General features: G+C 38.8%; 2 protein-coding genes across 5 annotated transcripts in view; one reads left to right on the forward strand and one right to left on the reverse strand.

Annotated features, from left to right (window-relative positions):
* Nucleotides 1-254: 254 nt before the first annotated feature.
* Nucleotides 255-17,031, reverse strand: LOC123879630. 3 transcript variants are annotated; one of them, XM_045927431.1, is made up of 15 exons: nt 16,826-17,031; nt 14,565-14,704; nt 13,184-13,419; nt 12,544-12,714; nt 11,285-11,563; nt 10,955-11,140; nt 9,773-9,910; nt 7,752-8,752; nt 7,126-7,255; nt 6,574-6,665; nt 5,961-6,117; nt 4,948-5,080; nt 3,868-3,940; nt 2,208-2,338; nt 255-1,467 (listed from the first exon to the last, which is right to left on the reverse strand). In XM_045927431.1, exons 2-15 carry the CDS (start codon nt 14,679-14,681, stop codon nt 1,336-1,338), a joined length of 2,976 nt encoding a protein of 991 aa, XP_045783387.1. In that variant the 5' UTR covers nt 14,682-14,704; nt 16,826-17,031; the 3' UTR covers nt 255-1,335. The 3 variants fall into 3 exon arrangements, with proteins under 3 accessions (XP_045783387.1, XP_045783386.1, XP_045783385.1); XM_045927430.1 differs by having other exon boundaries at nt 7,752-8,757; nt 9,778-9,910; nt 10,955-11,563; XM_045927429.1 differs by having other exon boundaries at nt 10,955-11,563.
* A 593-nt stretch (nt 17,032-17,624) lies between these two features.
* Nucleotides 17,625-17,797, forward strand: part of LOC123879634 (xaa-Pro aminopeptidase ApepP-like) — a 32,288-nt gene continuing 32,115 nt past the window's right edge. The window contains exon 1 of one of the 2 annotated variants that reach the window (XM_045927438.1): nt 17,625-17,714. The gene's annotated coding sequence lies outside the window, so the exon portion shown is untranslated. The remainder of the gene's footprint in view (nt 17,715-17,797) is intronic. The other variant, XM_045927439.1, reaches the window with a different exon arrangement.

Below are 17,797 nucleotides of genomic sequence, written 5' to 3' on the forward strand. Positions count from 1 at the left end.
GAAACGGTGAGTCTTAAAACTCTTTATAGTACCATGACAGCCTTTATCTTTGCCAATGATTTTAAACCCTATCTCACAATCAATAATGTCCTATGTCCTTTAATTAACATCTGTGATCTTCTTGACTGTTGCCAGTCGATTTTAAACTTTATTCTCTAGGTCCTACTGTTTATCATTCACACCTTTCATCATATTTTCTACTGCTGCCAGTCGATTTTATGAACTTTATCTCATAGTCAATAAAGTCCTATTTCCTTTAATTCACATCTCTTATATTTTCTTCTGTTGCCAGTCGATTTTAAACTCTAGCTTATTGGAAATAAGGATCTATTTTCTCTAATAGCAGCTTTTAAGACTATTGTTTTAGTAGCAACACCATTGCCAGTCGACTGTGAACCCTATCCCATAGTCAATACAGGTAATCCAGTATCAGCTTATTGCATGCCACTGTCAGTTGATTTTGAACTCTATCTCATAGTATATAAGGTTCTAGTTCTATAGAAGCAGCTTGTATCTTCTTTACTATTGCCAATCGATTATAAACCCTATTTCAAAGTCAATACGACTCAGTTTCCTATAGTCAGCACAAATCTTCATTAATATTGCCAGTCGATTATGAACCCTATTTAATAGTCAATAAGGGTTTACTTGCTTTGATAACAGCTCTCATCTTCTTTACTATTGCTAAGTCAGTTTTGAACCCTATCTCATAGCTAAAACTTCTTTTAATAGCAGTTTTTATCTTCGTTAATATTGCTAGTCGACTTTAAACCCTATTTCATAGTCAATAAGGTCTTTTTTCCTTTATTAACACCTCTAACCTTCTCTATCTGTTGCAATTTCAAACCCTATCTCATCGCTAATACGGGTTCACTTATTTTAATAGCAGTTTTTATCTTCACTAATATTGACAGTCGACTTTGAACCCTATTTCATAGTGAATACGGTCCATTTTCCTTTATTAACACCTCTTACCTTCTTTATTTGTTGAGATTTAAAACCCTATCTCATAGTTAATACGGCTCAACTTCCTTTAATAGCAGCTCTGGTCCTCATTGATATTGCCAGTCGATTTTTGTACCCTATTTCTTAAACAAGAAGGTCCTATTTCCTTTGAGACCTCTAGCATCTGTCTATAGCCAGTCGATTTAAAACCCTATCTCACAGATAATAAGGGCTGAATTCCTTTAATACCAACTCTTATCACTACTGAAAATCATATAACTCTCTTTGTCCTTGCCAGTCGATTATGAACCATATCGACAAGTTCATAAGGCCCTATTTTGTTTGTTAGCAACACAATTCTTCCTCACTATTGCCAGTCGATTTTTAACCCTATCTCATAGTTAATAAGGGTTTACTTGCTTTGATAGCTGCTCGGATCTTCTTCACTAAAGCGGCCGGTTGTATAAGAACTGATACCTCTGTACCGTTCATCGCTATCCTATTCATTTCTTCTTCACCACCCTGAAAAAACAATGAGTTTTTTTTTAAATTTACTTAAGCGCAACTACAAAAGTATCTCAGATCTTTCTTCGGACGGAAGGAACGGCAGTATTTAAAATGGCCGCCAAATATAACAGCTGTTTTGAGGCCACCATCTTTTACCGAGGTGTTAAAGTACTAAGACATAGTTACTGCTTGGTAAAAATAGAATTTAAGCTCTTTTTAGGGTTCTGTATCTCTAAAGGAAAAAGAAACCCTTATAGGATCACTTTGTTGTCTGTCTGTCTGTCCGTCCGTCTGTCGTGTCTGTCAAGAAAACCTATATAGTACTTCCTGTTGACCTAGAATCATGAAATTTGGAAGGTAGGTAAGTAACATCACAAAAAACATGATACCCCACTTGGTATAGTTACCTTACTTTGAAAATTTAAACACGTTGTGACAGACAGCCTCACAACAAAGTGATCCTACAAGTGTAAATTAAAAATTTATAAAACCCCCGACAAGTGAAGGTTACAGTAACTAGAAAAGAGCTGATCAGTTTCAAACGGCTGAATCGATTTTCTTGGATTATAGCTAAGAACACTCTCGATCAAGCCACCTTTCAAACAAAAAAAAAACCAAATTAAAATCGGTTCATTCGTTTAGGAGCTACTATGCCACAGACAGATACACAGATACACACGTCAAACTTATAACACCCCTCTTTTTGGGTCGAGGGTTAAAAATGTCTCCAGCCTCAGATATATACATATACTCACTTTGAGGAGGTTGATAGGTCGGTTGTTGACCTCGGTGACCGCCCACTTCCCGGCCGGGGGCAGGCCCGCTTTACCAGCCGGCGATTGTCCTTCAACCGATATTATTGTACACTCGTTATCTAGTTTTATACCTGGAAAAAAAAAACCAGTTACTGACATAGCTAACGGGTTGCAAAGCTGAAATGTTAATAAGTAGGGCAAATAGATCGAAAAAACCGGCCAAGTGCGAGTCAGGCTCGCGCATAGAGGGTTCTGTACTCGGGTATTTTTCTGACATTTTGCACGATAAATCAAAAACTATTATGCATAAAAATAAACATAAAATAAATTGGTTGTCTGTAAAGTCGATTTACTGACGATAGTTGAACGTGACAACAAAGGCCGATTGTGCTTCTTTGTCGCTCGTTCCGCGCTCTCGCTTGCACTTCAAGCCTTACATGGAACGCCTCAGAGCGAGGTAACGCCGCATGAGTCATGTTTTTTCGTGCGTGCAGCCGGCTCTATCGAATTATAAGACGTTGTCACGTCAAAAAGTTTTATTATTTGTTCTGTTTTAGAATGTACAGGTAATAGTCCTTTCATATGATACCCCACTTGGTATAATTCTCATACTTTAAAAATGAAACACATTTAATTTTTTTTTTGTAATGTAAGCACAAATTCACGGCTTTCGGATTTCCTCTTTACTTGTGCTATAAGACCTGCCTACCTGCCGAATTTCATGATTCTAGGTCAACGAGAAGTTGGTTATACATTAACCTATGGGTTTTCTTGACAGACACGACAGACGGACAGACAGACAGACAACAAAGTGATCCTATAAGGGTTCCTTTTTTCTTTTCAGGTATGGAAACTTAAAAACCGATAGATCTAGGGGTCCCAAGGTGATAGAATGGCGACCTCGCATCTGATAGCGCAACGTTGGAAGACCCCCCACTAGGTGGACAGTTCTGCCGTCCTAACAAAGAGTGCAATAAGTCGAGTTTTTGGGCAAATTGACTTAAGACCATATCCGTAATCAGGAAAATGAGCTCTATATTTTCGCCTTAGACGTCTTTTTTGTATCTTCAGTAGTTTCGGTTCTGTTGGTTATCAAAACTGCAATATGTAATATTACGATTTGTAAGTAGCTAATCATAACCGCGAATATCTCGAAAGTAGTCGAAACCTAGTTATTGCTCTCTTCGTTAGGTAATCAGGAAAATGAGCTCTATATTTTCGCCTTAGACGTCTTTTTTGTATCTTCAGTAGTTTCGGTTCTGTTGGTTATCAAAACTGCAATATGTAATATTACGATTTGTAAGTAGCTAATCATAACCGCGAATATCTCGAAAGTAGTCGAAACCTAGTTATTGCTCTCTTCGTTAGGGTAATCAGGAAAATGAGCTCTATATTTTCGCCTTAGACGTCTTTTTTGTATCTTCAGTAGTTTCGGTTCTGTTGGTTATCAAAACTGCAATATGTAATATTACGATTTGTAAGTAGCTAATCATAACCGCGAATATCTCGAAAGTAGTCGAAACCTAGTTATTGCTCTCTTCGTTAGGACGGCAGAGTTGACATCAAACGAGTCTACGGGAGCCGCTGGATAGCGGCGGCGCAGGTCCTATGTCCAGCAGTGGACATGTCCATCGGTTGTCAATTATGATGTTAAAATTACCTAAACTCTCTTGGTCCTTTTTAGTTATCACATAGATTTTCCCAAGCGGCACCCGGTGAAATAATATGTCTACCTGAAACAAAAATATGTCATCATGATCAACCCATTTCCGCCCCACTATTGAGTACGGGTCTCCTCTCAAAATGAGAAGGGTTTAGGCCATAGTGTGCCACGCTGGCCCAATGCGGATTGGCAGACTTCACACACCTTTGAGAACATGGAGAACTCTCAGGCATGCAGGTTTCCTCACGATGTTTTCCTTCACCGTTAAAGCAAGTGATATTTAATTGCTTAAAAATATGTATTTATTTTAAATTAAAACTTATCAATAAAAATCCATAAAAAGTAAATCTACCAAAACCTATCACACTTCACACTAATATTATAAAGGCGAAAGTTTGTGTGTATATGTGTGTGTGTGTGTGTGTGTGTGTGTGTGTGTGTGTGTGTGTGTGTGTGTGTGTTTGTTACTCTTTCACGCAAAAACTACTAGACGGATTTGGCTGAAATTTGGAATGGAGATAGATAATATCTTGGATTAGCACATAGCCTACTTTTTATCCCGGAAAATCAAAGAGTTCCCACGGGATTTCAAAAAACCTAAATCCACGCGGGCGAAGTCGCGGGCATCGGCTAGTTAAAAATAAACTATCAAAGTATGGCTTGTGCTGAAAAGTTGGTTGCGTTATCAGCATATATGTCTCATGGTATTGCTCGTCAAGATATAAACCGGTTTGAAGCTACATATTATGAAAATACCGATATGAAAGGTACAGTCAAAGGCCGTAAGTCGTTTAGCACCTTAATGATCATATTCATGAAGCACGTTTATGCATATGCGTTAGGTGTATGCGGCATGTCTATAGAAAAAGTTCATAAGTGCGATTGCAATAGTTTCACGGAATTGCTACTCAAATTCTGAGGCCGACCGTACATAAGAACAAACCTCCGAACTGCCCAGTAGGAGGCTGATATCTTAAACACTGGGCTATCCCAATATAATAATTTGTAAGTGACGTATGATGTTTACACTATTTATGAATAATAAATGACTATGACTTTGACTATGACTATACTCACTATAGGCGAATGTGCCGTCTTGAGCAAGTGCCTGGCATGCGTGGCGGAGCAAGGCTGCGTGCCCACCAGCCCGGACACGCGGTCCCCGGCTCGACCACCGCCCCGCGTCCCTCCCATGCCCCAACGGGCTACCCTGGGGACAAATGTACAATTTTTAGGGTTCCGTCCTCAAAAGGAAAAGAAGGAACCACTATAGGATCACTTTGACTTCGTCTGTGTTGGTGTTAGCTGGCGGGCGTGCTCTGCTTTTTTGGAGTGTTTTTTTTGTTAAAACTGACTGGAAAGCGCTCTAAGGGGGTGCCCTGCGTATGTCGGCGAGCGCCGGCACAGACGGGGTCCATACTTGTATAGTTTCCCTAACTTGTTACAAATAACTACAAACTTGACATTGGCTAATCTTTGTAAAGCCAGACGAAAAGGATCGCTTTGTTTGTCTATCTCTCTCGTCTATCTATTTTGGGGAATAGGGTTCTTCCCGTTAACCTAGAATCATGAAAGATAGGAAATGCAAAAAATTAATGATTAGTTGTTCCCAACCAAATAATAAATAGTTTACTAAATGATATCAAGATGGCGCTGTCCGTTATTAACTTGCAAATTCATCGGGCCTAACATCAGCTTAGCGGGATGTTATTGAAATTATCTAAAACCTAGTAAAAACAAGTGCAAGTGTGGGGTTGGTAGGGAGAGGTGGGGGTTCATGGAATATTAGAATAGAATAGAAATAACATAACCAGTGTAAATTAAAAATTTATAACACCCCCAACAAGTAAAGGTTACAGTAACTAGAAAAGAGCTGATAACTTTCAAACGGCTGAACTGATTTTCTTGAATTATAGCTAAGAACACTCTTGATCAAGCCACCTTCCCAACAAAAAAAAACTAAATTAAAATCGGTTCATTAGTTTAGGAGCTACGATGCCACACACAGATACACAGATACACACGTGAAACTTATAACAACACCCCTCTTTTTGGGTCGGGGGTTAAAAATTAGCAATCATATTACTTACCAAACTTGTCTCTCGTAATCAAACAGTAACGGCGGATCTCTGACAGGGACGGTGGTAGCTACGCACGCCCCGCGGCGTTGCTCGGCGCGCAGGGCGGCCGCTTGCCGAGCCCGCAAGGGTTGGAGCGCGGGATTTTGCGGTATCGACGGTGATTGACCTGGTAATAATCCCGCAATGTAAAAAAAATAGCAGCCAATTAAAAAAAATGTCGTCAAACGGGTAAAATGCATATAATTTTTTATATTTAATGAAATCAAACTGGGTACCGTTGTCGGTTATCATATTCAAAGGAATCCCGAGTACTATAATCCATTGATTCAACTAAAAATGACTGAATTTCACAGTTAAAACTCATGTAGGTTTCGGTTTTTTTTAATTAGATTTCTGATGGGTACAGTAGTAGCTAGGCAAGCCGCGCGGCGTTGCTTAGCTCGCAAAGCAAGATGTACTACTACTCATACATAGCTCAAGGACACTTTCAAGATTTTTTTTTGCAATTTTTTGATTCTAATATATTTTTTTGATTCTAATTTATATTGTCCACGACTAAATCATTTTGCAGCGGGAAAACAACCATTTAATTTTCACTCTGTATGAAACTAATGTATCTTACTATTTGTCAAAGAGTTGCTTCTGCGTCGCGAGCTGTCAACTCTGCCAGCCGGCCGCGACCTGTGCACCACTTTGACAGGTGACGTCACCCCTCTGTAAAAAATTGGTAATTTATCGAAGTATGGTCACCAGTTTTGCTGATAGTTCGGTTATCAATATGGGAGGTGGTAGCGCCGTGTTCTTCCTATCAAGATTTTAAAGAGACTTTAAATACAAGGTCTCGCCTTGGATCACTGGTAGAGATCTCTTATATAAGTGCTTCTCGGTCGTGAAATTGAATTTTAAGTATAACGCCAACTATACCATTTAATGCAGCTCGCTCCAGCAATGCGCGGGACTTTTAATTACTTGCATACATAGCATAATATTGTATATCGAATCTTTGAAAAGAGCAACCGCCGAGTTTCTTGCTGGTTCTTCTCGGTAGGAAAGGCATTCCAAACCAGTGTTAGATGCTCTTAAAGTCTAATTGAATAAAAATATTTTGAATTTGAATGAGATTGCAGACTTTTTTTTAAGTAAAATGCACTTTTTTGGTAAAACTTTTTCTTACCTATCTTCATTTTCGTTCCTAGTGGGGCTTTCTTGCCTTTTCGTCTGGCCTATTCCACGTAGCCTGCTCAGAAGTGATAATTCTGTAAGACCTCTTTTCCATATCGGTTTAGGTGGGGGGTCAGATTTTTCTGAAAGATCAATATTTTCGACATCAATCTATATCGTATTATAGGATGCCCGCGACTTCGTCCGCGTGAATTTAGGTTTTTAAAGATCCCGTGGGAACTGTTTGATTTTCCGGGATAAAAAGTTGCCTATGTCAATTACAGGGACGCAAGCTACCTCGGTATCTTTGATACAAATCGGTTAAGCGGATGGGTTTTTCGGAATCCCGTGGGAACTCTTTGATTATCTGGGATAAAAAGTAGCCTATGTCTGTCCCCGGGATATAAGCTAACCCTGTACCGTCAGAATCGGTTAAACTATTGGGCCGTGAAAAGGTAACAGACAGACAGACACACTTTCGCATTTATAATATGTATTAAGTATGGATTATACAAAATGAAATAAAAATAGCGCGTGCGCGTGTGACGTAAAACTAAATATTTTTTGGTTTAATATGTTTTGGAATTTGTTGGTCCGCCCCTTGAATAACCCTTGAATAATAATATCGTAAAATCTTACCAATTTTAGCTTCTCGTTTCGGACTATTATTCGGCACTCTTCTTCCATCGTTCTGTCTCTGTCTAGGGCCTATATCGTATGCATTTTGACTTTGGGACCTTTCAACATTCGACCTTAAGGTTCTTGCAATAGATTCCACATTTATATTTGATATGTTCATCCTAGGTACATCAGGATTGGTATGATTTGTATCATTTCTACCATTTGATAGGATTTCTCTGTTAGTTGGTAGATTCGACTGTGCGTTTCTACTGTTTGGTAAGATTTCTCTATTGTTTGGATTCGACTGTGCATTTCTACTATTTGATAGAATTTCTCTAGAGGTCGGTAAATTCGATTGAGGATTTCTACTGTTTGGTAGGATTTCTCTATTAGTCGGTAGATTCGCCTGACCATTTCTACCATTTGGTACATTTTCCTTACTGTTTGGTAGATTCGATCTACCATTGCCACTATTGGGTACAACATCCGTTCGAACATTTCTCCCAATCGGTAGGATTTCTTCAACATTCCTACCATTCTGTAAATTCGTGCTATTTAGATTTCGGTTATTTTGACTAGAATTAGGAAATAAATACTCATAATCCGATTCGATTTCTAAATTAGGTAAAGAAGATTTGCGCATTTTTTCCATAGATTTAACATTCCTCAACGGCAATGGAGAGGAACCTTTATTAGATGTTGAAGCCATACATAATCTCTCGTAGACGCCATCTTTATCTGTCACTTTGACGTCTCCTGTCAGATTGACAGTGGTTGTCAAACTTATATGTCCATAGTCGGATTCTGAATTACTTTTTTCGAAGACTGTTCCATAGCTATTTTCTTCTGTATTGACTATGTTGATAAAGTCGTTTTTTGCTTGTTCAGGGTTGACAGTGAGTTTTTGTTTGAATTCAAAGTCGAAAACATCCGTTTCCGGGCCCAAAACGGGTATGGCGGTGTGCGGGGGTCCTTTATTTGAGACTTGAATTACTGTTATGTTTGTTCTTTGAGGTGTACTGTAAAAAAACGTTATTAGCCTTTTAACTTTTTTTTTGAATTTTTTTATTGAGTTATTACAATAAAACTTAAATATCCTTATCTAATTACTATACAAATCATGCCCGCGTGGAATGGTGCCAAGAATACTGGCTGCATTTCCGCGCTGGACTGCCAGGCTGATCCGTTTCGCAAAAAATGAGCCAGCCCTTCAACTTAGTTAAGTAAAATTTCGTTGTGGCAGATATTACGATCATAGTAAAAGATTCAGTTGTGTTATTAGGGGTCCATACTTTTTAAATATTACTGAACCTTTGGTGTATGAGTTCGACTCGCACTTGCCCGGTTTTTAGGGTTCCGTACCTCAAAAGGTGAAATATTAAACTTTAAAACTTTTGTTTGGTTTTAAATGAGAGGACGGCGTTGTAGGTGACGTCTTTATTCAGTGGAGGCTTAAGATCGACTCTTTATTGAACTAACATTAACTATAATGAAATCTTAAATGCTATTGTTTAAATAATGTTTCTTAATCTAACCTAAATAATTTTGTATCGCCTTTTGTTCAAATTCAACGCGTAAGCAACCTACATATTACAAAGGAAAAACGGAACCCTTATAGGATCACTTTGTTGTCTGTATGTCTGTCCGTCGTGTCTGTCAAGACCGATAGGTTTCTTGACAGACACGACGGTCCTGTTGACCTAGAATCATGAAATTTGGCAAGTAGGTAGGTCTTACAGCACAAGTACGGGAATAACTCCCAAAACCACGAATTTGTGGTTACATCATTACAAAAAAATTAAAATGTATTTAAATTTTCAAACTAAGATAACTATACCAAGTGGGGGATCATATGAAAGGGCTTTACCTGTACATTCTAAAACAGATTTTTATTTATTTTTATGCATAATAGTTTTTGAGTTATCGTCCAAAATGTTGGAAAAAATACCCGAGTACGGAACCCTCAGTGCGCGAGTCTGACTCGCACTTGGCCGGTTTTTTTCTATTACGACTTGTTCAATAAATATATGAACACTTACCTATGTTCATTTTCTGTACTCTCATTCCCATTATTCACAACAACCCGTTGCTTGTACTCAAAATCGCTGATATTCTCACTCGAATCGTGAATCTTGTCGATTTCAGCGAAGAACTCTTCATCGCTCTCTGTTACATTCCTGAAGTATAATAAATTATTGATTTAAAGTCTAAATATGTAAGAGGAAAAGTTGACTGACTGATTTTTTTATTTTAAAAAAAAGAATATTAGCCATTTTAATCATGACTAACATTCCCATTTACCCTCCAACTAAGCGTAAAGCTTGTGCTAGGAGTGGGTACGACAATAGTGCAACGGCTGGGGTTTGAACCGCCGACCTTTCGGAATTCAGTCCACTCCTATAACTGTTGAGCTATTGAGGCTTAAAATTTGACTGATCTATTAACGCACAGCTCAAACGACTGGACGAATCAGGCTGAAATTAGGCATGCAGATAGCTATTATAATGTGGGAATGTTAAGAAAGGATTTTAAAAAATTCAAGCCCAAAGGGGGTAAAATAGGGGTTTTGAAATTTGTGTAATCCAAGCGGACGAAGTCGCGGGCATAATCTAGTAAATAATAATACTAGAGGATGCCCGCGACTTCGTCCGCGTGGATTTAGGTTTTTGAAATCCCGTGGGAAATCTTTGATTTTCCGGGATAAAAAGTAGCCTATGTGCTAATCCAGGATATTATCTATCTCCATTCCAAATTTCAGCCAAATCCGTCCAGTAGTTTTTGCGTGAAGGAGTAACAAACATACTCACACACACACACATACAAACTTTCGCCTTTATAATATTATAGTGTGACTAGAGGATGCCCGCGACTTCATCCGCGTGGATTTAGGTTTTTTAAGATTCAAAAAGTCAAACAGTTCCCGTGGGAACTGTTTGATTTTCTGGGATAAAAAGTTTCATATTTCGATTACAGGGACGCAAGCTACTTCGGTACCAAATTTCATACAAATCGGTTAAGTGGATGGGTCTTTAGGAATCCCGCGGGAACTCTTTGATTTTACGGGATAAAAAGTAGCCTATGTCCGTTCCCGGGATATAAGCTAACCCTGTACCAAATTTTGTCAGAATCGGTGGGCTGTGAAAAGGTAGCAGACAGACAGACAGACACACTTTCGCATTTATAATATTAGTATGGAAATATGGATGGATAATATTATGTACCTTTTCAATATAGAATCATCCAAGCATATATTTTGACCGCATATCTTCGCGACGCTTTGCTTTGGCTCACTGTCTCGACTTGTACTTGGTAAAGAAAACGGCTCCCAATTCGATATATCCACCTCTGAGTTCAACTGTTCATTGGTTAAATTTGTGGTTGCGTTCGTAAAATTCGTTAAAGTTGTGGTTGCGTTTGTAAAACTCGTTAAATTCGCGGTCGCGTTCGTAAAAGTTGTAATATTCGTAGTATTTATCGGTGTAAGTGATACTGAGTTGGTTGTGCTTGCGATAAAATTTGCGGTTGTGTTCGTAAATGCTGTTAAATTCGTGGTTGCGTTCGTAAATGTCGTTAAATTTGTGTTTGTAGACGTAAATGTTACATTTGGTGTGGATACAGTTATGTTTAGATTGGTTGCTGAGCCACTCGTGGGTTTTGTACTTAGACTTGTAGAATTAGCTGTGGTTCTCGGTATGTTTGTGCTTTCTTGTGTGTTTGTGCTAGTGGTTGCGGCGTGGTTGTCAGCGGTTACGGTTGTTGAAGAGTTTTCGGAAGGTTGTGTACTTTCTACTGTTGGACGAGTGATTGGAGCTAGGTCTATTCCGGGTACCCTGTAAAAAAAAAAGGATTAATTTAGAAGTGTTTGTTTGTTGGTTTTTCCGTCAATCACTCTACAACAGAACGGATTGACGTACTTTTATGAATAACTAGATGTTGCTCATGACTTTGTCCACATGGATTTAAGTTTTAAAATAATCCTGTGGGAACTCTTTGATTTTCTGGGATAAAAAGTATCCTATGCCCGTCTTCAGGATGTAAGCTGTCTCTGTAGAAAATAGATGATGCCTGCGTCTTCAAAAACTGGCTCTGGGGTTTTTAAGAATACTGTGGAAACTTGTTGATTTTCCAGGACAAAAAGTAGACTTTGTCCTTCCGAATATCAAGCTGTCTCCATGTCTGTACCATATAGAAACCGCTTGGGGCATCATCAACATGGATTTAAGTTTTTAAACAATCCTGTGAACTCTTTTACTTTTTGGGACAAAAAGTAGCCCGGGATGCAAGCTATTTCTGTTCCAGACTTTGACAGACACATTTATAATTATTTTTATAATGATTACTCTTATATTTGTGTTGTGTTGTTTCGGTTTTTTTCTCTTTCTTTTAGTGTACTAATTAAATAATTAAAACAATATAATATGGATATAACTAGAGGATACCCGCGACTTCGTCGGCGTGGATTTAGGTTTTTTAAGATCCCGTGGAAACTGTTTTATTTTCCGGGATAAAAAGTTGCCTATGTTAATTACAGGGACGCAAGCTACCTCGGTACCAAATTTCATACAAATCGGTTAAGCGGACGGGTTTTTGGGAATGCCGTGGGAACTCTTTGATTTTCCGGGATAAAAAGTAGCCTATGTCCGTCCCCGGGATATAAGCTAACCCAGTACCAAATTTCGTCAGAATCGGTTAAACTGTTGGGCCCTGAAAAGGTGGCAGACAGACAGACAGACAGACACACTTTCGCATTTATAATAATAATTAGTATGGGTGTATGGATGGATTATGGTTACGCTGTGGATATAGTTACCTGTCGGGTGGCACGGGTGGGGTGGGCGGTAGCGGGGAGGTGGGGTCCCTGGCCGCAGCCCTTGGGGTGGGTGCAACCGGTGGGGCTCCATATACATTCTCACCGAGTGATAATATACGTAACTCATGCAGTTTCGAACGGAGTAGGGTGACCCAGTCTTGCATTGAGTCCCTGAAACAAAATCGTTGTTTTTTAGAAAATAATAAAAAGTATTTCTTACTAGCTGATTCCTACGAGTTCATCCGCGTGCATTTAGGTTTTTGTAAATCAGGTGGGAACTCTTTGATTTTCCTGGATGAAAAGTAGTCTATGTCCTTCCCCAGGATGTAAGCTAGGTCTGTACCAAATTTCATTAAAATCTGTTAAACTGTTGGGATGTGAAAACCGAAAAGACAGACAGACACACTTTCGCATTTGTAATATTAGTATGGATTTGTGTTAGTAATAAATATGGTTCAATTCTATGGTTGTGTTTGTAAATGTGGTTGCATTCGTAAATGTCGTTAAATTTTGTGGTTGCGTCCGTGAATGTGGTTAAACTTTGCGATTACGTACATATATTTGGTTAAATTCTATAGTTATGTTGGTAAATGTGGTTAAATTTTGCGGTTGCGTATGTAAATGTCGTTAAATTCCTCACCAGTCCGGCGCCAGCATCCTGACGGGTCCATGGTCGGTGTCTATGAGGAAGTCGTACTCCTCGCCCGCATGAGGCTTGACGCTGGCAGTGACGTGTCTCGCAGTCTTGAGACAGGCGCGCCAGGCAGGCCGGTGTGCTGCAGTGGCGGCCGAGTCGGGCTCGGGGTATTGTTCGAGGAAGGGTGTCCGACCGTTGTGCACGCAAAGCAGGGTCCACATTGGTTTGAGGGGAGGTTTCTGGGGACAAAGTAAAAGGAATCCCTGGATAACATATTCTATCTCGTTCCCTCACAGTATAAATTATACAGATGTACATGTTGGTCTCTGTCTGCGGAGGATCCTTGAGTACTTCGGTCACATCGCAAGGAAGAACGCCAGCAATATCGAAAAACTCATGGTCACTAGTAAGATTTTTTTTTTATTCACTATAGGCAAGCGCTTGACCACAATCACACCTGATGGAAAGTGATGATGTGGTCTAAGATGGGACGCGCTTATACCTAGAAGGTGCCTATTCACTCTTGTATTAAAGATACCCAGATTGTAATTGGTAAGAAACACAGATCGCGGAAGAGTATTCCAAACCTTAGCCATGCGTATGAGGAATGAAGACGCAAAACGTTTCGTGCGTGTAGATGGAATGTCGACGACATAAGGATGGAAACTCGCCCGACGTCTTGCGGTTCGGTGGTAAAATGGTGGTAAAGATCGAAGGAAAGAGAGCCCGCGGACGTAGCCCGAGACGTTGGTCAGACCAAATAAAAGAAGCGGTCGACACACCTATCTGTGATGCAATCCACACGGCAAGAAACAGAGCAATGAAGAACATTGTAGCAAAGATTGCATCAAAGGGGAGCCATGATCCTCAAAATTGAGGAAAGGAAGGATGTCTCTTTTTAGTATTGTTTTTGTTTCCTCCCTAGCTATAATATTGGTATCTTCAAATGAAGAACGAATAGGCAATTTAGCAAGAAACAGTTAAAAATTATTTTGCTATAATCCGCCAACAGAAAAAATCTGTATGGTCAAGCATGCAGTTACAAGCTAAGCACCGCTTACCTCCCCAACCAAGCAATAAAGCCAAGTTCCCAAGCAAGCACTGCCACCACCACTCACATGCACCACCACACAAGACTTTTCCACTACTCTCGACACACGTTTCGCCCCGACACCGGAGCATCCTCAGGAGATTTCGACTTTACAATGCTGTATTGTCAAGTATACATAGGCAATTTATAGGTAGGCACACTCCACCTTAACCTGCATCATCATCATCATCAAATAAATAAATTGAATTGAATTGAATCATCTTTTAATTGATGTGATTGCAGTCAAGCGCAAGCCACTATAGTGAAAAAAAAGTGAGGATATGAAGTACAGACCTTATGCCCAAGGGGTCTCAGCTTGCTGGAGGGGACTTCATTGGGTATCCGTTTGAGGAAGGCGTTCTTTTGTATCTCCCTGTAGTAAACTGGACCTTCATCCTGGCCGGATAGCATTGCGGACTCCGCATTCAAGATAACTAAAAATGAGATCATCATTTAAAAATACAGCTGCTGCCAGTTGTACTCGAATTCTAGGGTTCCATACCTCTAGAGAAAAAAAGGAATACTTATAGGGTCATTTGGTTGTCTCTGTTGTCTGTCAAGACTACACTTACTTATAAGTTACTTTAATCATACTAAATATCTATACTATCTATACTAAATATCTATAGTAAATACTAAAATCATGATTTGGCAAGTAGCACAAGTAAAAGGGTAGTTAAAGGGTAAAACCTGATTTCAAATTGAAAATTTGAAAATTGAATTCAAATTCAAAATATTTTTATTCAATTAGACTTTTACAAGTACTTTTGAACAGTCAAAAGCATCTACCACTGGTTCGGAATGCCTTTCCTACCAAGAAGAACCAGCAAGAAACTCAGTAGTTGCTCTTTTCAAATATTTAACATACATAATATTACTAGCAGATGCCAGCGACTTCGCCCGTGTGGATTTAGATTTTTTGAAATCCAGTGGGAACTCTTTGATTTTCCGGGATAAAAAGTAGCCTATGTGCTAATCCAGGATATTACCAGCCAAATCCGTCCAGTAGTTTTTGCGTGAAGGAGTAACAAACATACACACATACACACACACATACAAACTTTCGCCTTTATAATATTAGTATGATGCCATGTATAAAACTAATTTCACAAAAACAACTAAAATGTGTTATTTCTTATAGGGGATGATATGGAACTCTTCCTTCGGCGGGGAAGGGCAACACACGCACAACAGACGGACACGTTTAAGTGCAGAAACCAGCCCAGAGAGAAGAAGAAGAAGATGGAACTCTTCGTGTAAGAGTCTGATTGCACTTGATTAGTTTTTTTATCTTGGAAAATCAAAGAGATCACAGAATTTTTTTAAAAACCATAGACAATGTCACAGGCATCATCTAATTTCCACACACACACAAAAGCTGACTATGTCGTGATGTAAAAATTGAGTTCTAAATAGCATGTGCAATATCAATTAGCATTGATATAAGTGGACAAAATTGATGTCATTTCATTCCGAGAACCTTTCAAGTGAATCAGTAATTTCTATGAAATGAAGACATCACTCATAAAATTAATTCAGAGTATGTATGTATGTACATACTTCATAACAACAGCACCACAAAACACAAAAGGTGGCCTTATTGCTAAATAGCGTCCAGACAACTTTAACACTAAGGAGAAAACAAAAAAATGGACGGTGAGAGGTGGTGTATATATAAGAAACCTAAGTACTTAAGTAAACCATATAATATAGTTTTTTTTAATTATATAGACTAGCACTTGGCTGCAATCAGATGTGATGATGCCGCCTAGAAGGGAGCACGCTTGCCTAGAAATTGCCTATTCACTCTTGACTTGAAGGTACCCTAAGGAATATTATAGGTGGAAGGGAAAACTGATGCCGGAAGAAAGTTCCATATCCTAGCGGTTCAGATTAGAAAAGAGGAAGCAAATTGCTTTGTATGTGTTCGAGGAATTGGAGGAGTAGTGTATTTTAAGCAATTAAACAACAATTAAATGAGGAAACCACCAGGAATGAATCCAAACCTCAAATAAGAAGCCAACATCTTAGCCCCATGCTATAACCGGTTACTGGGCTATCACTGTTTACTATACAGCATCATACCAGTACACTCAACTGCTTTGCAGTACGTCTTTGCCAGTACGGTGGTAGCTAGCCACGACCGAAGCCTCACAACAGAACATATAGAGAGTTACGTACACTGTAAAGTTTATTTAAAGTTTACAATGTACTATAAATTATTAAAATCGCGCCAAACTCGCACCAAGTGGTGTAAAATTAGTAATCTACAGTTGATTATATTCAATTGCGACGGTTTAACGCCCGCATTAATTAGAAGTCATTGTAGACTATGACTCAATGCAAAAGAATTCAAGTCCTTAAAAAGTTAGACCCACTGTTAACAATCACTTGCTTCCAAAGTGAAAGTGAACAAAAAAACCGTTTTACTTCATGCATTTCACGCAACAGTGCGTCTCAACTTGATAGATTGCACGCATTACGCATAAATCTACCAGATAATAAGTAATTGGTATGTAAATAATAATATTTACGTAAATAATTAATCAAATTACCTGAACGAAATTATTGTTTACTTCCTTAGCATATTACACTAAAACAGTTGCATATTTCGCTATTATAACAATGTCCTTAATAAGAAACAGTCTTCATAATTAACTACTGGATCTTAATCGGTTGAATAAATTCATTAAATTCTCAGAAATTATTATAATTTGTACACAACGTAACAAAGCTTCACTGTAAATGCGCCATCTTTGTTTTGTTTGAACAATGACGTTTAAATTGGTGTTGCCAGTTTAGAAATATTAAAAAAGGCACGACAGTCGTCATGGGTAACATTGTACACGTTCCAATATTATAAAAAGGACAAAACTACATATAAACAAAATAATCAACTGCAAAAACTAATTTTTAAGAATGCTTTTAATGTTTAACAGACAATGTTACCCGTGATAACTGTAAAGAATCATCAAAGCTCACCACTATTGCCTTTGCCCTGAGTTTTAACCTTCGATATTATAATTTTAAATCTGTCACATCGATGAATGTGCAACATGGTGCAACACGTGCAACACACCTGTGACATGACATGGATATGACATTTTCAAAGCAATGTTTCCAGTTTCCACGAGGTTTCCACCCACCGTTTCCATTTTCAGTAAGGTCGATTCCGAAAATCCTGCATCAATGATTATTACAATCACGATTGTTGTGATAGGCTGAGTTCATACTATTCTTCTTGAAACAATGCATTATAGCCAATAGGGAGCGAGCATCAACATGGCATCAAGCAATCAGAGGTGATTGCGATCGTCACATTGTAGCTGATTCTACCGCAATCGAGCTGCGATTTGCCGTCAGGTTGTCAGTTGTCACCAGCTGTCTGTGTCATGTGTCATTGACAATTGTTGGTGCTTCACGAAGTTGAAAACATAAAAACTCGTAAGTTTCCTTTACTTTTATCTCAGTTTTATTGTATTACCCGTTAAATTCAACTCATCGTCAAAACACAATAGACGTTTCAG

The sequence above is a fragment of the Maniola jurtina genome, chromosome 28, assembly GCF_905333055.1.
Source record: "Maniola jurtina chromosome 28, ilManJurt1.1, whole genome shotgun sequence".
Lineage (NCBI taxonomy): Eukaryota > Metazoa > Arthropoda > Insecta > Lepidoptera > Nymphalidae > Maniola > Maniola jurtina.

What these genes read in the sequence shown, in the direction of transcription:
- LOC123879630 (XM_045927430.1), bottom strand. Translation starts at nt 14,681, where the DNA reads ATGCTATCCGGCCAGGATGAAGGTCCAGTTTACTACAGGGAGATACAA. An exon ending in ATGAGAGTACAGAAAATGAA is followed by an intron (nt 8,758 to 9,777) that starts CATAGGTAAGTG and finishes ATAACGTTTTTT; the next exon opens with TACAGTACACCTCAAAGAAC. An exon ending in GACCTATCAACCTCCTCAAA is followed by an intron (nt 1,468 to 2,207) that starts GTGAGTATATGT and finishes TTGTTTTTTCAG; the next exon opens with GGTGGTGAAGAAGAAATGAA.